Source organism: Borostomias antarcticus, assembly GCF_949987555.1.
Source record: "Borostomias antarcticus genome assembly, chromosome: 4".
Taxonomy (NCBI): Eukaryota; Metazoa; Chordata; class Actinopteri; order Stomiiformes; family Stomiidae; genus Borostomias; species Borostomias antarcticus.
Window position 1 is genome coordinate 23038112 of NC_140237.1, and position 24607 is coordinate 23062718.

At 49.7% G+C, this 24607-nt stretch overlaps 1 protein-coding gene across 1 annotated transcript in view; it reads left to right on the forward strand.

The window, feature by feature from the left end:
- The window catches only part of tcf12 (transcription factor 12), a gene marked incomplete at its 3' end in the record, with an annotated part of 81188 nt that overhangs the window by 46546 nt on the left and 10035 nt on the right, over nucleotides 1–24607 (forward strand). The window contains exons 7-13 of the mRNA XM_084436786.1: nucleotides 1159–1297; nucleotides 2964–3016; nucleotides 17500–17599; nucleotides 18302–18441; nucleotides 19190–19334; nucleotides 19574–19641; nucleotides 22856–22961. Coding sequence (XP_084292912.1) covers nucleotides 1159–1297; nucleotides 2964–3016; nucleotides 17500–17599; nucleotides 18302–18441; nucleotides 19190–19334; nucleotides 19574–19641; nucleotides 22856–22961 — 751 coding nt within the window. The remainder of the gene's footprint in view (nucleotides 1–1158; nucleotides 1298–2963; nucleotides 3017–17499; nucleotides 17600–18301; nucleotides 18442–19189; nucleotides 19335–19573; nucleotides 19642–22855; nucleotides 22962–24607) is intronic.

The window sequence follows — 24607 nt, forward strand, 5'->3', positions numbered from 1 at the left end:
GCCGCGGTTCTGGGACAGCTCGGTGGCGGCCCAGTGCTGCTCCTGTAATTGGATCGTGTGCCTGAGATCAGAGCCAGGCCCGGCAGCGTTGTGTCGGTGGCCCCGGTGTCGGGAGCCGACATTTTGTCCAGTTAAGCCGGCCTTTTTTTTTGGGGGGGGGGGGGGGGGGGGGGGGTTGGGGAGCCGACAACTCCTGAGATCAGACAGATGGTTTAATGAGCCTTTAGCTGCCCCACCCCTCCCCTCCATGGCAGGGCCACTCCTCCCCTCTGAGTCAGGACCAGGACCAGGACGTCTCCCTGTGGCCGGCTGTGTGTGAAGATGCCCTCGGGCGGCGATCGTGGCCGATCAATACTGCTCCACTGCAGGCCGCACGAGAGGGAAATCACTAGGTCAGACTGATTGGATCGATTTCTCCTTGGAGTTCACTGGAGCTGCCAACAGTGCCGCATCCCAGTGTGCGTGCGTGCGTGTGCGTGTGTTTGTTTGTGTGTGTGTGTGTGTGTGTGTGTAATTGCTATCGAAATTTCTGTCTAGAAATTGGATTCTTTATGCTGATGGACCATAGCAGAACAAATATTTACAGAGATGATCGAACTGGACCATCCTTTCAAATGTCTTCAAATAACCATAATACTAGATTTTTTTTTTTTTTTTTTTTTTACTGCTTTTCTCTGCTGTGCTCTGCTGACGGGTTGCTTTCTAAATGATATTTTGATTAAGGGCTGTTTTGCTAGGTGGACATGCATTAATTGAGGTGTCAGAGCTCATCTGATTATGCAACTAAAGGTTTTACTGTCTTAAATGTTAAGGACTAATATCTTTTGTCTCTGGGCAGATCGTTAGTGAGATGTGGCCCACCATGCCCCCCCCCCCCCCACACACACACACACATTCCCACAGGAGCACATTTCCATCAAGTTGCTCAATGGATTGATTAACGGTCTTTAATAGAGCATTAGAGGATAGGGTGATTCATTGCTGACTCCCTCAGTGATCAAACTAGACAGTGCATGAGATCACTGACAGACTGACTATGTATGAGCTCATAGGAACACACACACGCACGCACACACGCACGCACCACTGTCCATCACACACTGACGTCCGTCTGTTCTCCTCTGTAGCCCCCCTGTGTCTCTTGTGTCTCTCCCGCAGGCTAGCGTGCGGCCGGACATCGCGCTGGCCAGTCGCGGGCCGGCCGTCACCACTGCGTCAGCGAAGTCGTCCGCTCCGTTCTACCCCTTCCCCGGTGCCAATCCCAGGAGACGCTCCCTACAGGACCCCGCTCCGATTGGTCAGTGCCAGTCTTATCCTATCGACCCCACTATCCTCCTAATGTTGGCACAAAAATAGTGTCTGTTAACATATTTTTAACCAAACAAAATATGAACGTCAAAAATTAAATCAGAGACGGAGCTGAATCAACCCCTGCACAGTATGGTCCCGATACCCTGGGTTTAGCTCTGGGGGGAGAGGGTCATGACCTCCAGTGTCAGACAGATCTCAGACTTGTTTTACTTGGAAGTGACCTTGTTTGTCAGAGACCATTGATCTGTTTTCACTGGCTCCCAACCTGCCTGTCCAGTCAACCACGGCTTCAATTTAGTCTTTAAAGATCCCAACCAGCCTGTCCAGTCATCCATGGCTGCAGTTAAGTCTTTAAAGGATTAACATGGTGTTCGAATGTCACACTTGCCGGTTGTCTTTAGGCAACAACAAAACAAATGTGTTTTTGTGTGTGTTTTTTTATTAATTAATTTAAATGTATTTTAAAACATATTTTTCTAAGCCTTTATTTATGAATTTCTCACTGTCACAGTTCACCCAAACTGTCTGAGCGTGATAATGAGAGCGGTCATTAGCTGTGACTGACAGATCGCGCATCCACTTACCACATACTGTTTGTTACCATAGCTACCTCCATGATACAGACTCATCTTGGAAGACTGAATTTAAGCTAGTTAACTCCTTATAGTAATATTATCAAGTATCACTAGCTAAGATAAGGATACTGACTTATCCAATAATATTTTTTGCTAGTTAGCTAGTTAAGATAAAAGCACAACTATAACAAAATGGATGAAAGCAAACTAGCTAGCTAACATTATCGGTAATGTTAGCTAGCTAGCTAAATGGGGAGTTGTTATCCTTGATGTGGTGCACTACTAGGACACTCTCAACTGCTTGAATATTAAATCAAAACTAAAGTACGGACATATTTAATACTTTCATTGTGTTTCTTCAGTGCCCACTTGCAAATTGCATAACAGATAGAAAGTGTGACATTCAACCACCATGTTAATCCTTTATGACGGGACCAGACTACACAATATTTTTTGTCTTTTTTATAAGCTGTCTTTCACGACCTTGCGCGAGTTCATAGGTCGTCGGGGAGGAGGGTCAAGCAGTTGGCAGTCATGGCTACAGAAACACTACGTATGATGCTGGCAGTCTTGTGTTAGGCTATCGCCACTTCATTACAGACCTTTCCTCTATTTAGAAGGTCCACCTGACAGCAGTAGTATCCCTCTTTCTCTTAGCCATGTGCACCAGAGAGCTCTCTATTGGTCAACGTCAAGGAACACGTCATAAGAGTTGTCAAACTAGGCTGGATACAGAAAAATCGGACATGCTAGACTCTTTCGGGGTGTTGCCCAGGGGTAAAGATGCCCGTTCGGCGTTCCTGATGTTCATATTCGGGCCCGCCGTGCTGGAAATTTCTCGCAGACTAAAAACCAGGCCGAAATCGGGCTGAGTTTGTGTAGCCTTATGCCAGCATTATTGTTCAACACACAAACATTAGATGTGTTGTTTTTTTTGTTTTTTTTGATCTGATGAACAAAGTTTGACTAAGGTTATTTTGCCGTATCTACCGTATGCCTTGGCGGGGAGTGAATGAGTTGCTGTGTTTACCTCCCACAAAGGCGGCTTTGCCTGAATCCTGCTTTATCTTTCCACAGATCCTCTACAAACAAAGAAAGTTCGCAAGGTCCCTCCCGGCCTGCCTTCATCTGTGAGTAGAAGATCATTTCATCTGCCTGCTTGGCCCGCTCATATAAATAGATCTCTCAGTGAGCTTACCCAAACACACACTGAGGCACAAACAAGTCGTGTGCGTGCGCGCACACGCACACACAGACAAAGGGAGCTGTTGACATCACTGTCACACAAACCAAGCAGGGATTTTGTTTGTTTTCGTGCGCTTCAAAGACATCCTAGACAGCAGCAGCGGCAGTGCTTGGTCGACGTGTTAGTGAGCCCATAGACCTGCCTGGATGTGTTTTATGTTCTCGTGTTTGTGTCTCTGCCTGCGTGCGTGCGTGTGTGTGCGTGTGTGTGTGTGCGTGCGTGCGTGTGCGTGCGTGTGTGTGTGCGGGCGTGCGTGTGTTTGTGCGTGCGCGTGCGCGCACGTGTGTGTGCACTGGGGTGATTGATTTTTGGGGGGCTGCCCTGTCACGGTGTGGCCTCCTCGGCGTCTCTCCGGGGAGCAGGGGCGCGCGGAGCCGAGCTGTCAGAACGGATCCCCACCACTGCTGCTTTTGATGTTTAATTAGTCATTATGTAGCCGAACAGGAGGACAGACAGAGATTAATAGCGCAGAATCTGAGAAATTTCCATGGGTAATAATCCCGGCGGAGCAGAAGACATTAGGATGCAGAGGAAGTGTGGAGCTCATCTTGCCTCCGCCTGGGCCGGTCCTCATTAATATGCATAAATCACTAAGTCAGATGTTCATTGTGAAAACCCTGGTGGATACTCCACTTTGAGCTTCCATTAAGCCCCCGCTTTGACTTCACGACGCCGGCACCAGCGAACGAACGCCTTCTGCAGGAAATAGCAACCGGTTCGCAGAGTTATAGAGGGTCCCTGTTTTTTTTTTTACTTTGTGTATGTGGATGGAAGGGATTTCTCTCTCGGAGAACAGAGAGGGTCTTTGATGAGGGGCGGCTCGGAGTCTGGCTTTGCTATCGGGAGCCGTGATAATCCCGAGCTCTACCGCAGCTTCTCCCAGATCAAAATAATGCGGGACACGCCACATAAAAGACAGACCGATCTGTTTTGTCTCTCGAATTTGTGTTTGAATACTTGTCGGGGAACGGAGCATGTCAGACAGGCGGCATAGGAAAAACACACTGTCTTCCCCTTCCTGAGCATGTGAAGTATGGGGGGGGGGGTGCCCTGAGAGACAGGGAGGGAGGGGGAGAGATTGGTTGCCTTGTGGGGTACCTCTCTTTGTTGTGTAAATGGACGCAGGGCTTTTATTTGTCACTACTTAACACACGCCCGCGCAGGTGCACTGGCGTGACTCATAACAGTACAGTGACAGAGCCCTGGAAGAAATACTGCTTCTCCTACTGTCACTCCGCTCTGGAGCAGATAGGGGCTGTGCCTGGGTGGAATTAGTTTGTGTTTGTGTGTGTGTGGGGGGGGACCCAGTGGAACACATAGGCAGACACTGGCATTCAAATTCAGAGTGTGTATACCGTAGCACCTCTCTGATCTCCGACAGGTAAAGGCAGAGACTGGTTCTGGTAGCTGGGGAGCTGTAAGGGGGGGGGTGTTGGCTGAGTCGGCAGTGGTGGTGGCGGCTGTTAGGTGGGGGGGGGGGGGGGGGGGCCTGTTATGGGGAGCCTGTGGAAGGTGTTAGTGGGATAGGGGTGGTATGAGCTGTAGTGGGGTGTCTAGGGGCTGCTTAGAGGTGCTTAGAGGTTATATATTGCCTATTAGGCAGGTTGCGGCAGCTTGCACGCACGTGGACGGGGTTTGCGGCAGCGACGACGTGGGGGGTTCGCACGCCACTATATCCGAGTGACGGTTGGTCGGTTGGCTGGTTGGTTGGTTGGTTGGTCGGTGGTGGTTGGTGGTGTGGAGAGGTGTGGAGGCGCCGCCGCACCTGCTGTGGGAGCTGGGTTGCCGGGGGGGCAGCTGTGTGAGTTGCCTGCAGCCTACCTGGAAGGCCCGGCTGCAGCTGCAGACGCTGCTGAAAGCTTTTGCTTGTGTAAGCACCGGGTCCTCACCAGGGGCTTGAATAGCTGCTTGATAAACAAAATGAACACAATGCTTCCTATCATTATTCCCCCTGCTGGGAGTTCTCTCCTATTTTATTTATTTCAATCTCTTGGCCTTTTTCATCCCCCCCCCCTCCATACCCCCCCCCACCCCCACCTCACCTTAAAATAGTTGAGTTGGAATCAGAGGATTGTGTTTTAAATGTGAGCCTGATGTGTGTGTGTGTGTGTGTGCGTGTACAGTATGTGTGTGTGCATGCGTGTGTACTGTATATATGGAGGTTTATATTTGAATCAAAATATTTATAGAAGCACATCCGCTGTGCATTAAAGTTCCTACCCTGCAGTCTGTGCCAGGATGTTGGGGCTATCAGGAAGGGCCAGCTGGTGAAACATGCACATGTTTATAGACCTATTGCTTTTTTTCGGCAACCCATTTTACACTCCAACCTACCTCTGTGCTTTTCGGCGTATGTGTGTGAGGGTGTGTGCGTGCGTGTGTGTGTGTGTGTACATGCATGCTTGTGTGTGTATGTGTCAATGTGCGTGCTATGTGACTGACAAATCGACTTTATCAGCAAGCGTGATAAGCAGCGTTTCTGCCTGATTAGCACTTTGTTCCTTTGAAGTCTAGATGGACCGAGGACATGCGCATAGCAAAAACCGATCATGTAGCACAGAAAGCAGCTACATTAAAGCTTCCCTGCCTGAAGGACATGCCGCGCTGTCATAGGACGGACAGCCCGCTGTGCGGTGGCGGCGGCGGGGTAGCGTTGAGCACGGACGCTGACGGGCAGATGCGTGGGCACCTGTGCTGAGGACCCGACTGACAGGGGGACAGCAGAGAGAGAGAGAGAGAGAGAGAGAGAGAGAGATAGAGAGAGAGAGAGAGACACAGGCTCGTTGGCTCCTGGGGTAAAGCTGTATATTGTAGGATATTCATGTGTAGCTGGGAGGGCATGGCTGTTGTGTGTGCGTGTGTGTGCGCGTGTGCGCGTGTGTAAATAGCCTGTTTTTTGTTTTTTTTACGCGCCCTTGTCAGCGGCACGGCGGCTTGATGTGACACTTCCTCCCTGGCCACACTGGCGTTGAGGGGGGTGGCGTTGGGCCGGAGGAGGAGTGAAAGTGGCGGGGTGAGAGGGAGGGAGGGGGGTGGGAGGGTGGAACCGACTCCCCCTTCGGGGACTTTTGCAAGCGAGAACCCTGGCTGTGAATGACAAAAAAGATTGTCATTTCCTTTTTTGACAGATCACTCCGACACTCCTGTTTCTGGGAGCCTCCCTCTTAGCAGGGGGACGGGGACGGAGGCAGGAGGAGGAGGAGGAGGAGCGGAGGTCTCTGCTCTGGGGGTGTGAGACTAAGACGTACGGCTTTGCCTCGCAGTGCAGTCGTCTGAATGACACTCAGAGGATATCTTCTTCCTCTCCCCCTCTCTCCCTCCTCGTCTTCTCTCTCTCCCCGTCACCTTCTCTCTCTCTCTCTCTGCTCTATGTGTGTGTGCGTGTGTGCGTCTGCCTCCTTAGAACTCAGTGACTTCAGCCTCTGCTCGCCTATTGTAGGCACGTGGATGTCGCTTGGACTGCCACCTGCAGGTGGAGCCGGGTACTGCGGTGGGGAGGGGGGGGGGGGAAATGCAGCTCCCTCTTTTGTTTTGTCTTTGAAGCTCAGCAGTTCGGGGCCTGGCGAAGCACGGGGTCATCTGGTGAATAGACGCTCCTTGGGGATGAAGCACGTCAGCGAAGCCTTGTGCAAATACAGCGGGGGGGAAAAAAAGACCAGACTTGTTTGATGTGGCTTTTTCATCCAGACTCAGTCCCCAACCGATCTCTGTCCTCTCATTGTTAGTTATTTCACAGTCCCTGATGACTTACCCTCTGCATTCATCAGCTTCCACTGCAGGCTTGTATGTAGGTTTGTATTTCTGTCACACAATTAGCCCTGGTACTGAGTTTAACATCACATGTCATTTTTAACATGACCACCTCAATGCAGACCGCTGGTCACTGTAATGTAGTTGACATGTCATAATTTGGGGGAGTGACTTGGGCAACATTACAGCCAACCGTCATTGCTCAGTTGTGCGTATATTTGTGTGTTTTTCCCTTCATCTTGTGGCTCCAGACCAGCTATTGACACTTCTCAGCCCTGTCAGGTCACCAGGTCAGCCACCAGGGGGCAGTGTGGCAGGCTCTGGACAACAGTGTGTGGGTGTGTGTGTGTGTGTGTGTGCGTGTGTGCGTGCGTGCGTGCGTGCGTGCGTGTGACTGACTGACTGACTGACTGTGTGTGTGTGAGTGAGACTGACTGACTAACTGACTGATTGTGTGTGTGTGTGTGTGTGTGTGTGTGTGTGTGTGTGTGTGTGTGTGTATGTGTGTATATATGTGTGTATATGTGACTAACTGACTGTCTGACTGCGTGTGTCTGTGTGTCTGTCTGTCTGTCTGTGTGTGTGTGTGTGTGTGTGTGTCTGTGTGTGTGTGTGAGACTGACTGACTGACTGACTGACTGTGTGTGTGTGTGTGTGTGTGTGTGTGTGTGTGTGTGTGTGCGCGTGTGTGTGTGTGTGACTAAGTGACTGTCTGACTGTGTGTGTGTGTGTGTGTGCGTGTGTGTGTGTGTGTGTGTGTAGACCCTCTGGAAATGAGCTCATCAGATAGCTGATTAAGACAGATGTCGTCCTGGCCTGACGGGTGTGATCCTGAGCAGAGCCGTGCCACCGCGGGGGACTCACGTGTTTATCTCCGCCCGGCTTGTTCAAACTCACCACGGACGCGAGGGGCGGAGATAACGGAGCAGGCCAGAGACCCCTCGGCTTTCATCTCTGGGGAGAAAACACAGTTAAAAGAACAGAGGAGCAGAAATTAATGCACAGATTAAAGTCATTACTCACATTCCGGCCTGTTGTAAATGACTTACGCTGGCCCCTGCCTGAGTGCACTGGCCCGGCCGGCGGGAAGCTCTGCTAACAATCACCAGTGATGAGACACTGGGCTGAGACACCGCACGGCGCTCCGAGGGCGTCTGGACCCGGCCGGACCCGCTGGCCTGGGCTGAGAGCGTTGGCGGACGCGGGTAGCGGCTCGCCCCCAGACCGGCACGTTTGAGAGGGTCCAGCCCGAAGCCCGGCTGGTTAAGTGGCTGGTTAGCCAGACGCAGGGGACGGGGGGAGGGGGGCGGGGATTTCTCCTCTTCGCCATGCTGGAGTCAGAACCCTGTGATTGGATTGGAGCTCGTTGAGCTGTCTGGTTGTGTATTGGCAGGCTGGAAGCCCAGCGCGCGCACACACACACACACACACACACACGCCACACTACTGACCCACTGTCCCCAGCTACGGGAGTACTGGGGTGGGGGGGGGGGGGCATGGGGAGGCCAGCCACAGCCTGGGTCAAACACACAGTGCCCTACATGCTCAGGATTTAGTCATGCTTATTGGATTATAGTGTTTGCATGAAAAGATAAAGACATACAGTGAGTCTTTTTAGTTTTGACATCCGTGAAGTCATTTGGTTTTGCCCTTTCTGAGCAGAGGCAGGGCAGATTCATAAATGACCGTACGGGGATAGTTCAGCGTCCTTTGTGGTGATGGCTTTAAACAAACAAAAAGCTTCAAAAGCCCTGGTACACTGGCTTTTTTTTCTTCTTCATGTGTTTGTCTCTGCGGTTGTTGGATGACTAACGGCAGCGTAGATAAAGGGAGTTGGGTGGAGTGTGACTGTGGTCAGTCGGGAATGTGGTGGAGATTGCATGTGGATAAGAGATGCAGAGGGCCTGTGTTTTCTAGTGGGAGAGATCCAGAGGGAAAGGGAGGGTCATAGAAAATAACTGTCGGTCTTTTCGGGGCCTGTAGTCTTTTGAGTGACCTGTTGGGAGGGTAGGGTGACTGTGTTTTCTGTGCGTGCGAGCGAGCGTGTGTGTATCTGTGTTCGTGCGGTAGCCTCTCCTGGATCTCAGGTCATAGTCAGCCAACATTGTTATGTTTGTGTGCGTGTGCGTGCGACTGCTTGGGTTTGTGCATGTGCACGCTTGACTGGAAACGTGTGTGTGCGTGTGTGCGTGCGTGCGTGCCCCCAGCCAGCCTGCTTTATAAATAGCTTTTTCCTGCCACCAAACCCTCCGCAGCACTGTGCACATACAGTACAAAGCATTAGGGAAATCAGGGTGCCAGGGGAACTCCTCCTGTAGCTATAGCTGCAGCAGTTGGAGATTCTAACGTCTCTAAACTGAACCTGTGGTCTGTCTGGAACTGCCTACCAATGAGGAAACACGTCTGCTTTGTCAACGTTTTTCAGTCATAAATCACCACGGTGAGTGTGTATTGAATGCCTAATTAAGGCAAGGCAAGCCAATGCTCTCTGCGGGCAGTAACTCTGCTATGAACTCCTCCTGGGGGGGTTCACAGAGATTAAGAGACCCCACCCCACCCTTCTCTCTGCACACTCCCCTAATGAAAACCAGATCTTCTTACAGGAAACAATCCCCCTGTCTCATGACATCATAGTTAAATCCATGCGTGTGATGGAGGTGACCTCAGCACGTGGATTTTCTCAGGTCTTATTCACCATCAAAACAAGCCCCATCCCCCACCCCCAAGGAGCCCCCACCCCTAGTGGCTGTTGTGTGGTCAGAGAAGGTTGAGTGAGCAGGTGGACGGATGGTCGGTCAAAACAGGAAGTTTGTGGCGGTAGGCAGGTAGCATCCGACCAATGAACCGAGGTCGCTGGTTCAAGACCGGGCAAGGCCGCTTGACAAAGTGGTTTCCCCATCAGTCCATGCCTACTTAACCCCAACTCCAGCTCATCGCTTTGGATAAAAGCGTCTGCCAAAATGGGTAAAATTCAAAATGCTGTCAGGCGTGGCCCACTCTGGATGCGTACTGGTTGTGTTCACCTCTAGGCTGAGTAGGCTGTGGTCCCCCTAGATGCTGAAGGGTCAGTGAGGGTCCGGTTTAGACCTGGATGACATGAGCGAAGGGCAGCTGGTTGGTATCGGCCTGGACCAGAAGGTCTCGTCTGGCGTTTGGGATGGGGATCTCCTACCCTAACTCGGAGGAGAGCGTCCCTAAGAATCAACGCCGGCTGAGGAGGACACAGCATCGATGTTTTCCCATAGTACTTAAAGGAGTAGTAGAGGGAAAAATCATGTTTAGCCCTGTTTTAAGGTTACTTATGATCATATACAATGGTTCAGATCAAAACGTTAACAAAACTAGCACTTTTGAGAAAGTTGATAATTGCTCTACCACGTTTAGGTCATACAATGGATGTGGGTGGGCACCTTGAAAAATCATTCAAAAACATGTTAAACTCTCGATTTCAAAGACAAGAAGCTACTACTACTACTACTACTCCTTTAACAGAGGGGATTTGTTAGGTAGCACTGCTTATACATTCATATATGAAATCCATTAACACCAACGTACGTAGGCGTGCTTAGGTGAGACGCAGGAGCGGAAAGTTCCGGCAAGCTAGCCAGACACACGGAGGATCGGGATGACTGAAAGCGCCGATGGGAGGGCTCGTCCGAGGATGACCTAGAGAGATTAGAAAGATAAGGAGGATATGCCCATTTAAGGCAATTTACATTCTGTACTGTACGCCGTATTTGTTGTGATCAACGCATGTGCTCTCCTGCCAATTTAGTGTCCGCTTCTCTTTCCTCGCTCTCTTTGGGCTTTCATGTCCTTTTTTTCTCCTCGCGGTCCTCTGTGTCTGGACTCGTTTTTTTCGACTCTTCAAACACACTTCTATCATGGCAATTTTCCTTAAAGCATCAACTTGAAAAGGCTCCAGATATAAAGTGGTACCAGCACGTAGAGCCAGTGCCTTGGAAGAGTTTAAAAGAATCTCAGAGAAGAAAGAGGAATAAATAATAATAGAAACCAAAGGAAAAAACATAATAAAGCATAGTTTTCTGGGTAAAGGGAGGCTTTCATCTTTCTAGAACAATAATACTCTGAATGGGTCCCACAGGCCTGTGTTTAGTCCAGGAAGCTGCCAGTGGCAGACATGAAAGGCTCCATGGAGGCTGGATGGAGTGGGCTTTAAAGTGTCTCTCTCTGGCACCCGGGTCAGAGCTCTGCCTCTCCTCCCCTCCTCTCTCCTCTCCTCTCTCCTCCGCTCCTCTACTCCCTCCCTCCCTTCTCCTCCCCTCTGTCCTCTGCTCTCCACTCCACCCCTCTCTCTTCTGCTCTCCATTCCTCCCCTCTCCTCTCTTCTCCTCTCCCCCAGACACAGTCTGTCTGTCTGTCCGTCCGTCCGTCCGTCCGTCCGTCTGTGTGTCTATCTGTGTGGTGGGTCTTTCCTCTGAGCCTCCCTGGTCTGTCTGTCTGTCTGTGCATGTGGTGGTCTTCCCCTTGATCCTCCTTGGTCTGTGTGTCTGAGGTCCTCAGGGCTGGAGGAACTGGAGCATCATGGTCATGTAGCCTGACGCTACAGCCAGGGCATCTCGCAGCTGTTGCATATTTAACATCCCTCTCTGTTTACAGTGAAAGCCAGACCAGAGGGTCATACTAACAACAAAGAAAGTCTAATGTATGTAGTATACAGTAAACTCACTCTGTGGAAACAGTGTACAGTACACCGTACATGTACACTTTCACTGGCAAAACTAACTTCCTCCCTCTCTGCATCCCGCAGGGAAATAAAACCAGGATTCAATTTAAGGTCTTCTTTCCATGTCGAGTGTCCGCTTTCCCATGTTTGGTTGCTAATTGGCACAATTGTTGAGTGTGGGAACAGGTTTTAAACCTCCAGCCAGATGGTTGTTTAGCTGGAGAAACCCTACCCCTGAATTCGACCTCACCGCTAGCAGGCTAATTTAATCATTAGAAAAACAAAAGAGGAGCCCACCCAAGATTAAAACCTGTATGAGAGAGCACGCTTACAGCACTTATCGACGCAGCAATTTGTTTTGCCCTTGAATAACCCAAATAAACAATATCCTGCCTAAAAGTAAATTGTTCTAGTTGTCTAGTTCCAGTTCATTGGGGTTGCCCTGCAGAAAATCCTATCATTTTTTTATCCTTGGAGTTATACATTTTTCTCTCTCTCTAAATCCGCTCACGCGTTTGTTTTCTGTCACCCCCCCCCCCCTCCTGCTTTATCTTTTTACTCCCCCGCCCCCCCCCCCTCTTTTCCTCTGTGCCTCAGCACTTATGAGGCTTAAGGGGAAGAACCATATCTGCCCCGCCCCTTGTCACAGCCACCCCCCTAACGCAGCGCCGAGTGGTTCAGCCCTGCTTTGCATAAGTTTCCTCTGAGTAGATCCATGTGTGGAGGGCCAGTGCTGTAAGAATTAGTCCCTTTTCAACGGGTTGGATGTATGTCTGGGGAGCAAGCAGTGAAACAGTACACTTGCTGGAGCCATCATTGTAATTGCTGAAGCTATCATGTATTGCGCCTACCCTGTCCCTGGAATGGGCAGCAACTCCTTAATGTATTACTACAACGGTAAATCGGTGAGTTCTTTCGGCTGTCAGAGTGTGTGTGTTGTGTATTTGTGTGTCTGTGTGTTAGTGTGCGAGGGAGAGAGAGACAGAGAGAGAGAGAAAGGGAGAGTGTGTGTAATCGTCCGCTGGGCTGGGAGGGGAGTTGTACTAGTGTCCGGCTGCACAGCATGGTGCACGACTCAATCCAGTCCAGTCCCTCTCTCTCTGCTTTTGTGTGTGTGTGTGTGTGTGTGTGTGTGTGTGTGTGTGTGTGTGTGTGTGTGTGTGTGTGTGTGTGTGTGTGTGTGTGCGTGCGTGTGTGTCCCTCAATCCTCTGTAGGCAGATTTTCCGTTACCTCAGTTACAGCTGTGTGACAGCACAATTCATTTCCATGTATACCTCAGAAGTATGACTTGTACTGTCAGAATTAGAAACTTTTTTCAGCAAGTACACATAATCAAAGAGGTCAACACTTACCGAAGCAAGCACATACTTTTGCATTTTATAGATGTGATGCATGTTATTGATATGATGTTCTATTATAAATAGAGATTTTATATATATATATATGTTTTTTTTTAAAGAAAAGAATCTTGCATGTGGTTTACTTTGATGTCAAACGTTAAAACCATCAGGTTATACTCTGGCTTCTCTTATGTAGACAGACTTAATCAGTGTGATAGACTGAAAATTGAGTTTTTGTAGCACTGAATTTATTTTTACTGGCTGGTCGGCTCAGAACTGAGACTTGGTCGGAATAATAGCAAGTGGGATTCTGGGAATGATTAAGGCAGAGAGGCTGCCTGTTGAGGTTTGACTTTCCTGTTTGCAGATTGAGCTCCGAGCACCAGCGTTGCTGTTATTCCATCTGTTTTTAATCACATCAGCATTCTTCGCTCCACAGGGAGCCTGATGTGATTCCTGGACTTTTCAGTAACACACTCTTTGATTTTTGTGTTCTTCTGAAAACAACTCTTTTTTTTTTCGGGGAGTGTGATTGTGTGCGTTGTGCATTTATGTGGGTGAATCATTGTGTGTGGAGTGTATGTGTGTGAGTGTGTGCGTGTAGTGTGTGTGTGTGTGTGTGTGTGTGTGTGTGTGTGTGTGTGTGTGTGTGTGTGTGTGCGGGTATTGTGAGAGTGTACGGGTAGTGTGTGTGTAGTGTCTATGAGTGTGTGTGTACTGCATGTGCGGGTTGTGTGTGTGTGTGTGTGTGTGTGTGTATGTGTGTGTGTGCCTGCATTTGAGGGAAATATAGTTTGCCTGGATGTTTGTAGTGTTGGTGTGGCAGGTGTAAGACAGAGTCTAGGTGCTGACCTCTGACCTCTGGCTCGGCCGCTGAACCAGAAATGAGGAGAGAGCGCTTCCCCCCATTCCATAATTGATGTGGAGCAGATCCTCTCTAGAGAAAGTCAAAACACTGAAACACCCTCTCCCTCTCCGCTCCGTCCAAAAAGTTCACCCCAGATATCTTAAGAGCCTCATTCATCCTACTTACTAGAACATTTAGATTTTGTTTTTATTTTATGACATTATTTTAACAGTGTCACATGCCCGTCTTTATATGAAGCAGCTGTGAAGTGCTCACTGCTCAGTGTTCTACTGTCCTCGAGAGGGTGGTTCTACCAAAGTAATAGAGGGTTGAATAATTCTATACCGTTGTCAGATTCACTTTTAAAAGGTCATCTTGCTCAGACTAATTTTTCAGCCATCTTCATACCCCATTAGGACCATTCCCTTTGATCCTGAAGCACAAAGGATCACTTTGATCTTTTTATATTAAGTATTGCCAGGCTTGCTAACAGGGGTGTGTGACTAGGAGAAAATTGAGAGCATGTGGGTCAGAGTTGAGCTTTACGATCTGAAGAAGTCGATAAATAACCAATACCAAGTTTTCGAGGCTTTTGTTTTTTTGTGAAAGGAAATGGATGATAGTTTAATTTTCTGCATGTCACCAAAACTCACAAATAGGGTATGAGGTAGCACAATTATTCGTTTTATGGTCAGAGCCCTTAAGTCTTTGAATTCTGTGTTTTATGGCGTGTGAATTGTTTAATTTCCTTTGTGTCCTCCAGTACCATAAAATTAGTCGGCCAAGATCCAGGAGAATTAAAATATTTTGGAGGTTTTGAAAGGTGGGAGTATAATTATCTAAGGTGTGGCCTTTCCCGACTTCAAATCCATCAAGTGCAAACTGTGCAAAGAGGAAACATCCGGAAAATGACCGTTTTCCAACTCGCCCTGGGAAATCTGAAATGGGTGTTTACAGCCCAGGAAAACAACTCTGAATTTCTCCTCCAGAGTGTTTCAGAAACACATTGACAGCTTTCCTTAAACAGGCTAGGAGCCCATGTATCACCTCATTCAGAATAGAGTGCAGCTTGCTCTTTCAAAAGTTGTTTTTTCCCCGTGAGCCCTAAATCCGGGGACCGTTTTTTTCTGTGCATGAAAAGCCTCAGGCTTGAAGCGTCATCTTGAAAGCTTTGACAGGTAGCGGGGGCCGAGATGGGGGACGTGTCCCGTCAGACCGAGGGGCCTCCGCTGGAACGGGGGGCCATTGTGTCGGAGCTGCGTGCCATTTAGCCTTTATACGTGTGTTAGATTTGGACTTTGAAAAGAAAAGGCCTCAGGCATGGTTTGATTCCGTACAGTGACACGCAGAGACAGGACAGGATGTGCTGTTGTCACTCGCGGGCCCACAGCTTTGAGATCCTCTCCCTCTTTTAGGATTTTCTTTTCTTTCTTCCATTGTTGGCCCGGTTTCTCCGTCGTAATCATTTTTTATTTCTAAGAGCTGCCCCCCCCCCCCCCTCGTCGTCATTTGGTGTATCCTTATGTTGACAGTTTAATGGTTCTCCCATGTGCTGTCTTGATTGGTGTGGTGTTGCGATCAAAGGCAGGTAGGTGTGTTCCAGGCTGGCAGGCGGGAAGGTGTGGAGGGATTCATTGCGCCGCTGAGATGAGGCATAGATCTGATGGAAGAAAGTACCGCCAGGGTTGACCTCATTCATACAACCTGCCAGTAGAAATAATAGCTTGTTGATGTACAAGGACAGACAGAATACTTCCGTATCCACCACCGACGTGAAGTGAGTGATGGGATATTACAGCTACTGATTTTCTTTTTTTCAAACACGTTTTAACTTCTTGGTGGGGATACACAGTCTTTCTTTAAGGGATAAAAAAAAGTTATCCCAGGCGCAAAGCAGCGCTGGTCAAAACGACTGAGGTAGCGAGTGCAGCACCGGGCCAGGAGCCCCGCGTGTGTGACTGACATCTCTCTAATTACTGCCCAGGTAAAAGGAAGCCCAGGCGGGCCCTCTCTTCTCAGAGGGGCCGGCGGAATGAGACGCCCCGGTGTTTGGGATGGTTTATTAATGCCTTGACTGGTTAGCTCAGGATAAAGGGGGACAATTAGCATTATCCGCGCCATATGCTGCCCATTGAGGCTCAGACACAGACAAAGCCCGGTCTCCTGCGCGAGGCTAACCGGGGATAACTACCACGGGCGTCCCCACACACCCTGGGTCACATGTGCGGGCCAGAGCACCCCGGAGAGCCCCCCCGGCCCTTCCTCCCAGGGTGCTGGAGTTACAGTCAAAGCCAATCGCGTGGCTCCACACTGTTCGCTCAGCATGACCCCATGGCCCGGTGTTAGCCAAGCTGACTGGGTGCTTAAATAGTTGATATTGGGCACATGTTTGTGTGTTAGTGTAGCATCAATCATTTGGTTTCAATGATAATCGAACTTTATTTGAAGCTCTCACACAACATCTCGCAGTTCATATGCTTCATATGGCATCAGACAGAAACCTTTGAGGTTTAAGCTGTTTTTACTGTTTTTTATGTCATTAAAAAATGACATAAAAAAAAAAAAAAGTAAGGGGGGGGGGGGGGGCTGGTGTGTGTGTGTGTGTGTGTGTGTGTGTGTGTGTGTGTGTGTGTGTGTGTGTGTGTGTGTGTGTGTGTGTGTGTGTGTGTGTGTGTGTGTGGGCTGGTGTGTGTGTGGGGGGGTGACAAGTCTGGTAGTGATTTGTAATGGGAACAGTTAGGAACCGGCCTTTTCTGTAGTGCGTTGACTTTACACAACCTCTCTCTCTCTCTCTCTTTCTTTCTCTCTCTCTCTGTCCTTCCATCTCTCCATCTGGAGTGGATAAAGTATGAGTCTGGTGTTTGGCCTACTGTTCCTTTGATCCTCCTGTCCAGCCTGGCACAGACCCAGCTGACTGTACCCCAAACCTGCTCTGACCCCTCCCTCACTGTACCCCAAACCTGCTCTGACCTCTACCTCACTGCACCCCAAACCTGCTCTGACCCCTCCCTCACTGTACCCCAAACCTGCTCTGGCCCCTCCCTCTCTCCCCTCAGCTCACAGGTATCAAAATAAAGAAAGGCACAAGAATCCCCCATGATTGTTTTTTTCCTCTCTCCTCATATTTGATTTCATGTATTTGGCGCAGTGTAATTTGCAATGTTTATTCTAAGCGTGTGAGCCAGTGTCATTATACCACCATTAGAGCTGAGACAATCTGAAATGCAAACAGTCCCCCCTGTAATCCACTGCTCCCTCTCTGAACACCTCCCCTCCACTCCCCCAAATGAGCCCAGCTGCTGAAGCACGTACAACGGCTCGGTGGAGCGCGGGCTCGCTAAATTCATTAAAAAGATGTGTGGTTCTGGCTCTGGACACAGTCGTGATTTCCCAACGACTTCCCCTGTAATCGTTTGAGACGCTGGGTGGAATTAGCCTGTTTGGAATTAGTCTAGTTTGTCTATTTCGTAGGTAAATTAGGCGGGTTTTCATACCTGACCAAGACGCCCTCTGGGACCGCGAGATATATTAGCGCTGTTCGGAGGCTGCAGGGATCGGTCCCATTCGTCTGCTTATTCATCCCCGCTCTCATTATGCTACCGCCGCCATGGAGAGCGCTCCGATCTCGGAGCGTAATGAGTTGGACCCGTCCCAGAATGCAGCAGTGCTCTGTGAACCTCACGCTGTTCCTCTTTGCTAATGGTGGTCTGTTTTTTTTTTGTTTTTTTTTAACTCTTGGCAGGTGTACGCACCGTCTCCGAACTCGGAGGACTTCAACAGAGACTCCCCGTCTTACTCGTCTCCCAAGCCTCCCAGCGGTATGTTCGCAAGCACTTTCTTCGGTGAGTGATTCTGACTTTAACCCCACTTTCCAGCCATGAGCTCTTCTGACTGCTGTTACTGTTTTGGGGCCAAGCGAAGCAGCATTAGTCCTGGCACTGTGATTGTAGTTGTTCTGAACCTCAGTCTTTGTTTATATCTGGTATACTCGCTGATTGACCGTGGACTACGATCAAATGTTGCAAGACAAATATACAGTAGTTCTCACATCATGCTCTGTTACTGTCTCTGGTGTAGCTAAAAGTGAATTGTCAGTTTGAACTCTATTCAACTGTGTGCGTGCGTGTGCGCGTGCGTGTATGTGTGTGTGTGCTCATCGAGGGGATGCTGAAGCAGAGCTTTCTGTTAGCTGAGGGAGGCTTAGTGTTATCTCAGCTGTGCCCAGAACATGGCTAGTGTTTCAGTCCCAGGACCAGACCCTCAGAAGACCCCCCCCGCGCCCCCCGACTCGGAGAGGGGGGTGACCTCCATGGAGAGGACTCTCCCAGCTCTCATAATCAAGCTGTGTGTGTGTGTGTTGATTTTTTTCATGGGGGCTCGCACATATTGAATTATACGTAAACTAGATTTGGCCCAAACTGAAACTAAACGGATGCCTCCCCGCAATCCGATAGCGAGTGTTCCCGTCCGCTGACGATAACGAGTTGGAATGCGGCCGTAAATAGACTTTGACTTCAACTGATCTCTGGCGTTGTTCCGTTTAGACGGGACCCACAATTCCTCCGACCCGTGGAATTCATCCAATGGGATCAGCCAGCCCGGCTACGGCGGAATGCTGGGAGGATCCTCATCTCACATGCCGCAGTCTGGGAACTACGGCAACCTGCAATCGCACGACCGCCTGGTAAGCGTCCCTGTAGCTGGTGATCTCCACACCACAGAGAATACAATTTTAAATTCGAATGAATTCTAATTGTCTGATTATAATGGGCCGGCGCACACACACGACGTGAATGTCTGATTGTGTATTCAGCGCCCAGGTCTTATCTGGCCTCAGCCCACCCCTCTGCCCTCCCACAACGCTGGAGCCTACACCGTGTGTGTGTGTGTGCGTGTGTGTGTGTGTGTACGCGTGCGTGCATGAGTGCGTGAGAGCGAGCATGTGTGTGTGTGTGTGTGTGCATGCATGTGTGTGTGCGTGCATGTGTGTACCTTTCTCCCTCTTACTATCTCTCTATTTCATGTTGGTGTCTGTCTGGTCATTATCCGTGAGGGACACTACTGACCCTCGCTGTATCAGCGTTTGATCTTCCCCGCTCTGTCTGCTGGCTGGGAGTCACAGGAAGGCTGCAGCTGCTGCCCAGCCAAGCCCCCCCCCACCCCCTCTCTCTCTCACCCTCTCCCTCCCTCCCTCTCTCTCTCTCTTTCTCTCTCTTTCTCTCTCTCTCTCTCCCCCTCCCTCCATCCCTCTCTCTCTCTCTCCCTCTCTCTCTGTCTCTCTCTCCCTCTCTCTCCCTCTGTCTCTCTTTGTCTACCTGTGTCCGTACTCCTCTGTCTCTCCTCTCCATAGCATCACTCTCATAACACGCCGGGGACTTGAAACAGACAGCTGAGCAAAATGTCCCGTGTTCCCCTCTGTGTGTGTTTTTCAGAACTACCCCCCGCACTCGGTCTCTCCCTCGGACATCAGCGCAAGTCTTCCTCCCATGTCCAGCTTCCATCGCGGGAACGCCAGCACCTCGCCCTTCGTCAATGCCACGCACACCCCGACGGTTAACGCTACCGAGGGGATCATGGGTACGGCGTCTGTTTGTGTGTGGCGGGCGGAGGGGAGGGGCGGGGGGGGGCGGCTTAAAACCCTCGGTCGCCGCTTAAAATGTATCTACGTGACGACTACACAATGTAATCTGTGGTGAACATCTAGCCTTTAATGGCGGCGGGTCAGGCAGGCGGCTAGCTGCACGCCGGGGTCGGTGACCTCTTGACTGTGTCTGAGCTCGGTATTAAAAAGCCCCTCTCTTCCTGTGTTGTTGTAGCTGCCGCGACGCGGGGGAACGTCACCAGCTCGCAGACCGGAGACGCGCTGGGCAAAGCTCTGGCTTCGGTGAGTAGCCCCACCCCCCCTCCCGTCAGGCCCCAGCGAGGGGGGAACCGTTTAGACGAGATTTAATATCAAAGCCCATGTTGCGATTTACCGAGGGTTGTTCGTTTGTGGCTATAAAAGCCATTTGTTGTCCATTATAAATGGGCTCCCAAATCCGTAGTCCACGCAAAATTGCGCTCCCTTTTAACGGCGGTTTGTTTGAAGCGTCTAGCTGTTGTGGATGTTGAGGATGGATACCCCTGTGTTAATGTCCACCATTGTTCACGTTAAAGCTGAAGTGTTATCTTCATTGTCGGGTAAATTGAGAGTGCGTTGGAATAATGGCCGGCTTCTCCCTCTTAAAACTACGCCCTGGCGAGTTCCCGCTGGGTATTAAGTGCTATACTGAACACTGATTAAATAAGCCCAGGGGATCTGTTTGAAGTTGTTTTTGGGCCTAAGCCTGGATAATTGTGGTCTTAATCTCAAAGTACACAAGAAAAGGAATTGTATGTAAAAAACATTCCCAAAGCCTATGGATTATACACCAGTTTGGATAATCAAGCCTTGGTAATTGTGGCGTCTTGTAATGCATCATCAGAGTGTTTGGCTTGTAGTAGAGCTCACTCTAAACACTCCCGGAGAAGGAAGACTCCTCTCTTCTTCCCTTTTCAGGCTTATTATATCTCAGAAGAACTACATCTCCAACCCAGTAATATACCTCAGGAGAAATTAAGTGCTTTTCACAGTGTTTTCTCCTGAGGAAATGGAGATGTATGGTGTAAAAACCCTAATGGATTTACATTGGGGAAGTGGAGCGGCAGACAAAGTCTGTGTGGGAGGAATGATAATCAGAAATTAAGTCTTTTTGTATTCGCAGACTCAATTCTATTAGCATGACAAAGCTGCAGTGAAATTGACACGGTTGGGCCGGGGTGAGACGCGGGGCGGGGATGTGTGTGTGTGTGTGGGGGGGGGGGGGGGGGTCTAACTGCTGTGGCTCAACTCTGCAGGCCGCCCTTTGTGGAGCTTTTGTTCCAGCCCCCTTTTAAATGGGCCGTGCTTATTGGCCCCCCGCCGCCCGGGGGAGCGTGACCGATGAGGGGGCGGAGCTTTATTTGTTGTTGGTAAAATGAGTTGTGTTGCAGATTGAATGCGGCAGGAGAAGCCGTGGAGGAGAAGAATGGTCAGTCATATATTGCAGGGTCAGGAGTCACGGCTATAGACAGCCCGTCCTTGGAAAGAAGGGAGATTTGCAGAGTTTTTTTTTTTTTGAGTCCCATTGATTGGAGACACACACTAGTGATCACAGTGAATGGTCTTTGCATCTTCTCAGAATCGAGTGCCTCATGTTAAAGACACTGCGAAATTAGAAATGTTTCTATCGCAGAACATTTTGAAATCACTGGGAGTTGAAACACGTTCAAAGTCCTCACAGGAATCATGCTTTGGACTCACTGAACAAAATGTGATAACCAAGCCCCTAGTTGGATTCTCAAATTTGATTAAAACACAAAGCTAGGATCAAGATTGAATGAGGAGATTATCGATAGTGAGTGTTTTGTCTCTATGAAAATGGTTGTCTCAGAGTTAAATTCAAACCTCACTTGGAAGAGAAATCCCAGTGGATTTATTGTTTGTCTCTGCTAATTAGTTGGAATCAAATCTTAATACCCTGGTTTCTATGAGACATTTCCCATTATGGCACCAAATATCCTCTTATGAAAGGGAAAAAATCTGGGATGTGTTGTGTGCTTTAATCCAGCATTTGTCTCAACAAATTAAATCCCAGTGGTAGTTTAAAAGATGTAATCTCTGTACTTCAGAAACACATCATCCCTGCTGAAAACTCACTGACCAGAGCTTTACCCCCCAAAGAGGAGAGACGTTGCCACCCGAGGTCACTGACGTCCACCGACCTGATAGACTTTGCTTCATCATAGCTGATATACAGGCCTGCTCCATTGTGTCTTGACGTCTGTTTGTACCGTATGAAGTGTGATTGGTTCCACTCGGACTGGGATCATATCATCGGAGCATCTCTGCCATGATGACCAGTGGTCTCAGGAGAGGGCTTCGTCAGACAGGCTGAAGTGCCCTGGTTATACTTTCCGTGTCCGCGAGTTCCCGAGGGGCCGCGGGATTTAATGTCATCCTCAAAGGGTGTACGCGGAGGCTCTCTGTGTGGACATCCGAGGGCCTCACGTTTTTTGTGACGGGCACGTACGTACTAGTCCTCACGCCCTCTACGCTATGAGAGCACCAACCGCCGCGTCCTCCAAGTGGACTACGGGAGCAGTATAAACAGAACCCCTACATGTCCGCAGCTGTCCACAAACGCGTCCGTTTGGGAGTATAACCCAGGCTTTAGAAAAACACCCTCTTCTCCTGAGGGATTAATGATGGCCTCTCACTCTCTTTCTCTCTCTCTCACTCTCACTCTCACTCTTTCTCTATCTCTCTCTCTCTCTCTCTCTCTCACTCACTCACTCACTCACTCACTCTCTCCCACTCTCTCTCACTCTCACTCTCACTCTCTCTCTCTCTCTCTCTCTCTCTCTCTCTCTCTGGCTAGTTCTCACCCTCTCCTGTCTACCTACCCTTATCTAGAGCTCCACAGTGGATTTATATATGGGGCATGTAAGAAAGATATTAATGGGATTAAAGGAATGATTTCAGAACACTTTGGCCTTAAACGATTTTCACTTGCTTTGTTCCCGTGGTTTTATTTCAGGGGTGAGATACAGACATCTCCCCCTGACAGGATACAGTCAAGTAACCCTAACGGTGTCATTTGCTGCCCTGCTCACCATGTGAAGAGCAGGGTCCACACAGACTACAGTTGTGGGAGGAAGGAGCTTGTTATGGTGCGAGGGTGTCGGAGGGAATATTGTGTTTGTAACACACTATTTTTTTTTTTTTGCCTTTTACTGAAGAAACCGCACACAGTTAAAGGCCCATATGTATGCGCTGACCATTTTTACGGGCTCAGCCGTAGTAAAATTCCCAGAATTGATGAGGCAATTTCAGCCTGGCAACGCAACAACGCAGGCTGTTAAAAAAAAAAAAAAAAAGTATGGAGAGACAACAGGTTGTGATTTTTAAAGGGCCGCGTGCGCTTATTGACGGACCTCTTCTCTTTGTCTGCGTTCCCTCTCTCTCTCTCTCTCTCTCTCTCTCTCTCTCCATCCATCCCTCCCCTCCTCCCTCTCTCCCTCTTTCTCTCTCTCCACAGATTTACTCTCCTGACCACACCAGCAGTAGTTTTCCATCCAACCCCTCGACCCCGGTGGGCTCCCCCTCGCCCCTGACCGCCCCAGCCGGAGCCGCGGCCTCAGCAGGTACAGTGGCGACCAGCGGCGCCCCCTCTGGAAGGGCAGGTAGAGCATCAGGCCACGGACTCTGATCTCTCTCTCACACACACACACACACACACACACACACCTCTCAGACACAGCACCGACCAGCTCTAGTAATCACAATGCGCTAGTAGAGCCCTGTACTGTAGATAGACCCTAACGGACGGCACACCCTCGCGAAGCCTTTGTACGCAAATGCTGCGACGTGACGCCGATGGTCTTCTGAGTCTCTCACGTCTCTGACGGCATCGCCTCGCGGCGGCAGCTTGGGCGGACAGGACTGACCGCTCCCTCCGTGGTCGAAAGGGGTTCGAGTCTTCATATTCAGCGGGTGGACTAGGGGCTGGAGGAATGTTGCGAGGCACACACCGACAGAGAAGGTGTTAGTGTAAGGAAAGACAGAGATGGAGAGAGACGTATACATACATGTATACGAGAGAAAGAGAGAGAGACATATACATACATGTATATGAGAGAAAAAGAGAGAGACGGAGAGAGGGAAATCCCGTCGCGTTGCCCCGGCGGGCAGATGTGGCGTGCGTGGTGATGAAGTGGCGACAGCTGTCCTCACGTATGCGCCCGTCGTCCTCAGCTGCTGCCCCGGCCTGTGGACAGCTGTTACCCCTCCCCCCCCCCACCACCACCCCCACGGACCGGGTTGCAAAGGCCCTCATTTATCTGACAGAGGGAGGGCAGCGAGGCGGCCGTGACTCAGCTGATGATGAGGACCGTATCGGCCTCACTCAGGAGGGGGGAGGGGATCCTGACCCCTGTTTACACCTCAGCGCTGTCCTACCTGAAGCCCCAACACCCCCCAACGCCGTCAGACAATCAGATGAGGTCCCTTCCTAAAACACAGACTGCATGGGGAATGAAATACACCTCGCCTCGTTTTGTTTGTGATTTGTTATACTAATGAGACATACATGAACATAAATGGCTAACATAAATAAGTGAGTCTACACGTGGCCCCTATTATTTCTACTAGTCCAAGGATTTTACTATAAATCTCAGTTTGTTCAAATACAAGCCCCCCACCCCAAAAAACGGACAAATTCAAATGATGTGTTTTTCATTAGTTTAATGAAATGCCATAAAAAAACAAAAGTGAATACAGTTTGAAAGGTCAACTTGGATGATTGACAATATCTATTCATCAGGGTTCTTTTATGACTTGATTGAAGTTTTGTTTATTAGGAACGAGGTCGGTTGTTAATTTGGCATGATGTTGAGAGGAAGCTCAAATGCACCCATCTGTTCACAGGATTAGACACAGATACAGCCTATTTCTCCAGGCTGGTGCATTCAGTAAGCTTGGTTCTGCAATAGCTCTGCACGTGGAGTCCAGAGGCCCAGGCTCATTTATCATACTGGCCAGCCCCAGCCCCAGCCCTAGCCTCAATCTCAGCCCCAGCCCCAGCCAGGCCCAGATTGTGGAGGCTTATGAGGGGTTCCTGTTTGATTCACACCAGGGAGAAAGCTGAGGCAGAACACTGAGGCCCCCTCATTTCCTGTTCCAGAGTAACTTTTAATAGCCTGTTAATTAAAGTCTGCTTTTCGAGGGCTGTGTGTAAAGCAAGGCTCTCTTCTAGACGGGGACTAGGGTATTGGGTGTGGAGTTTGACTGT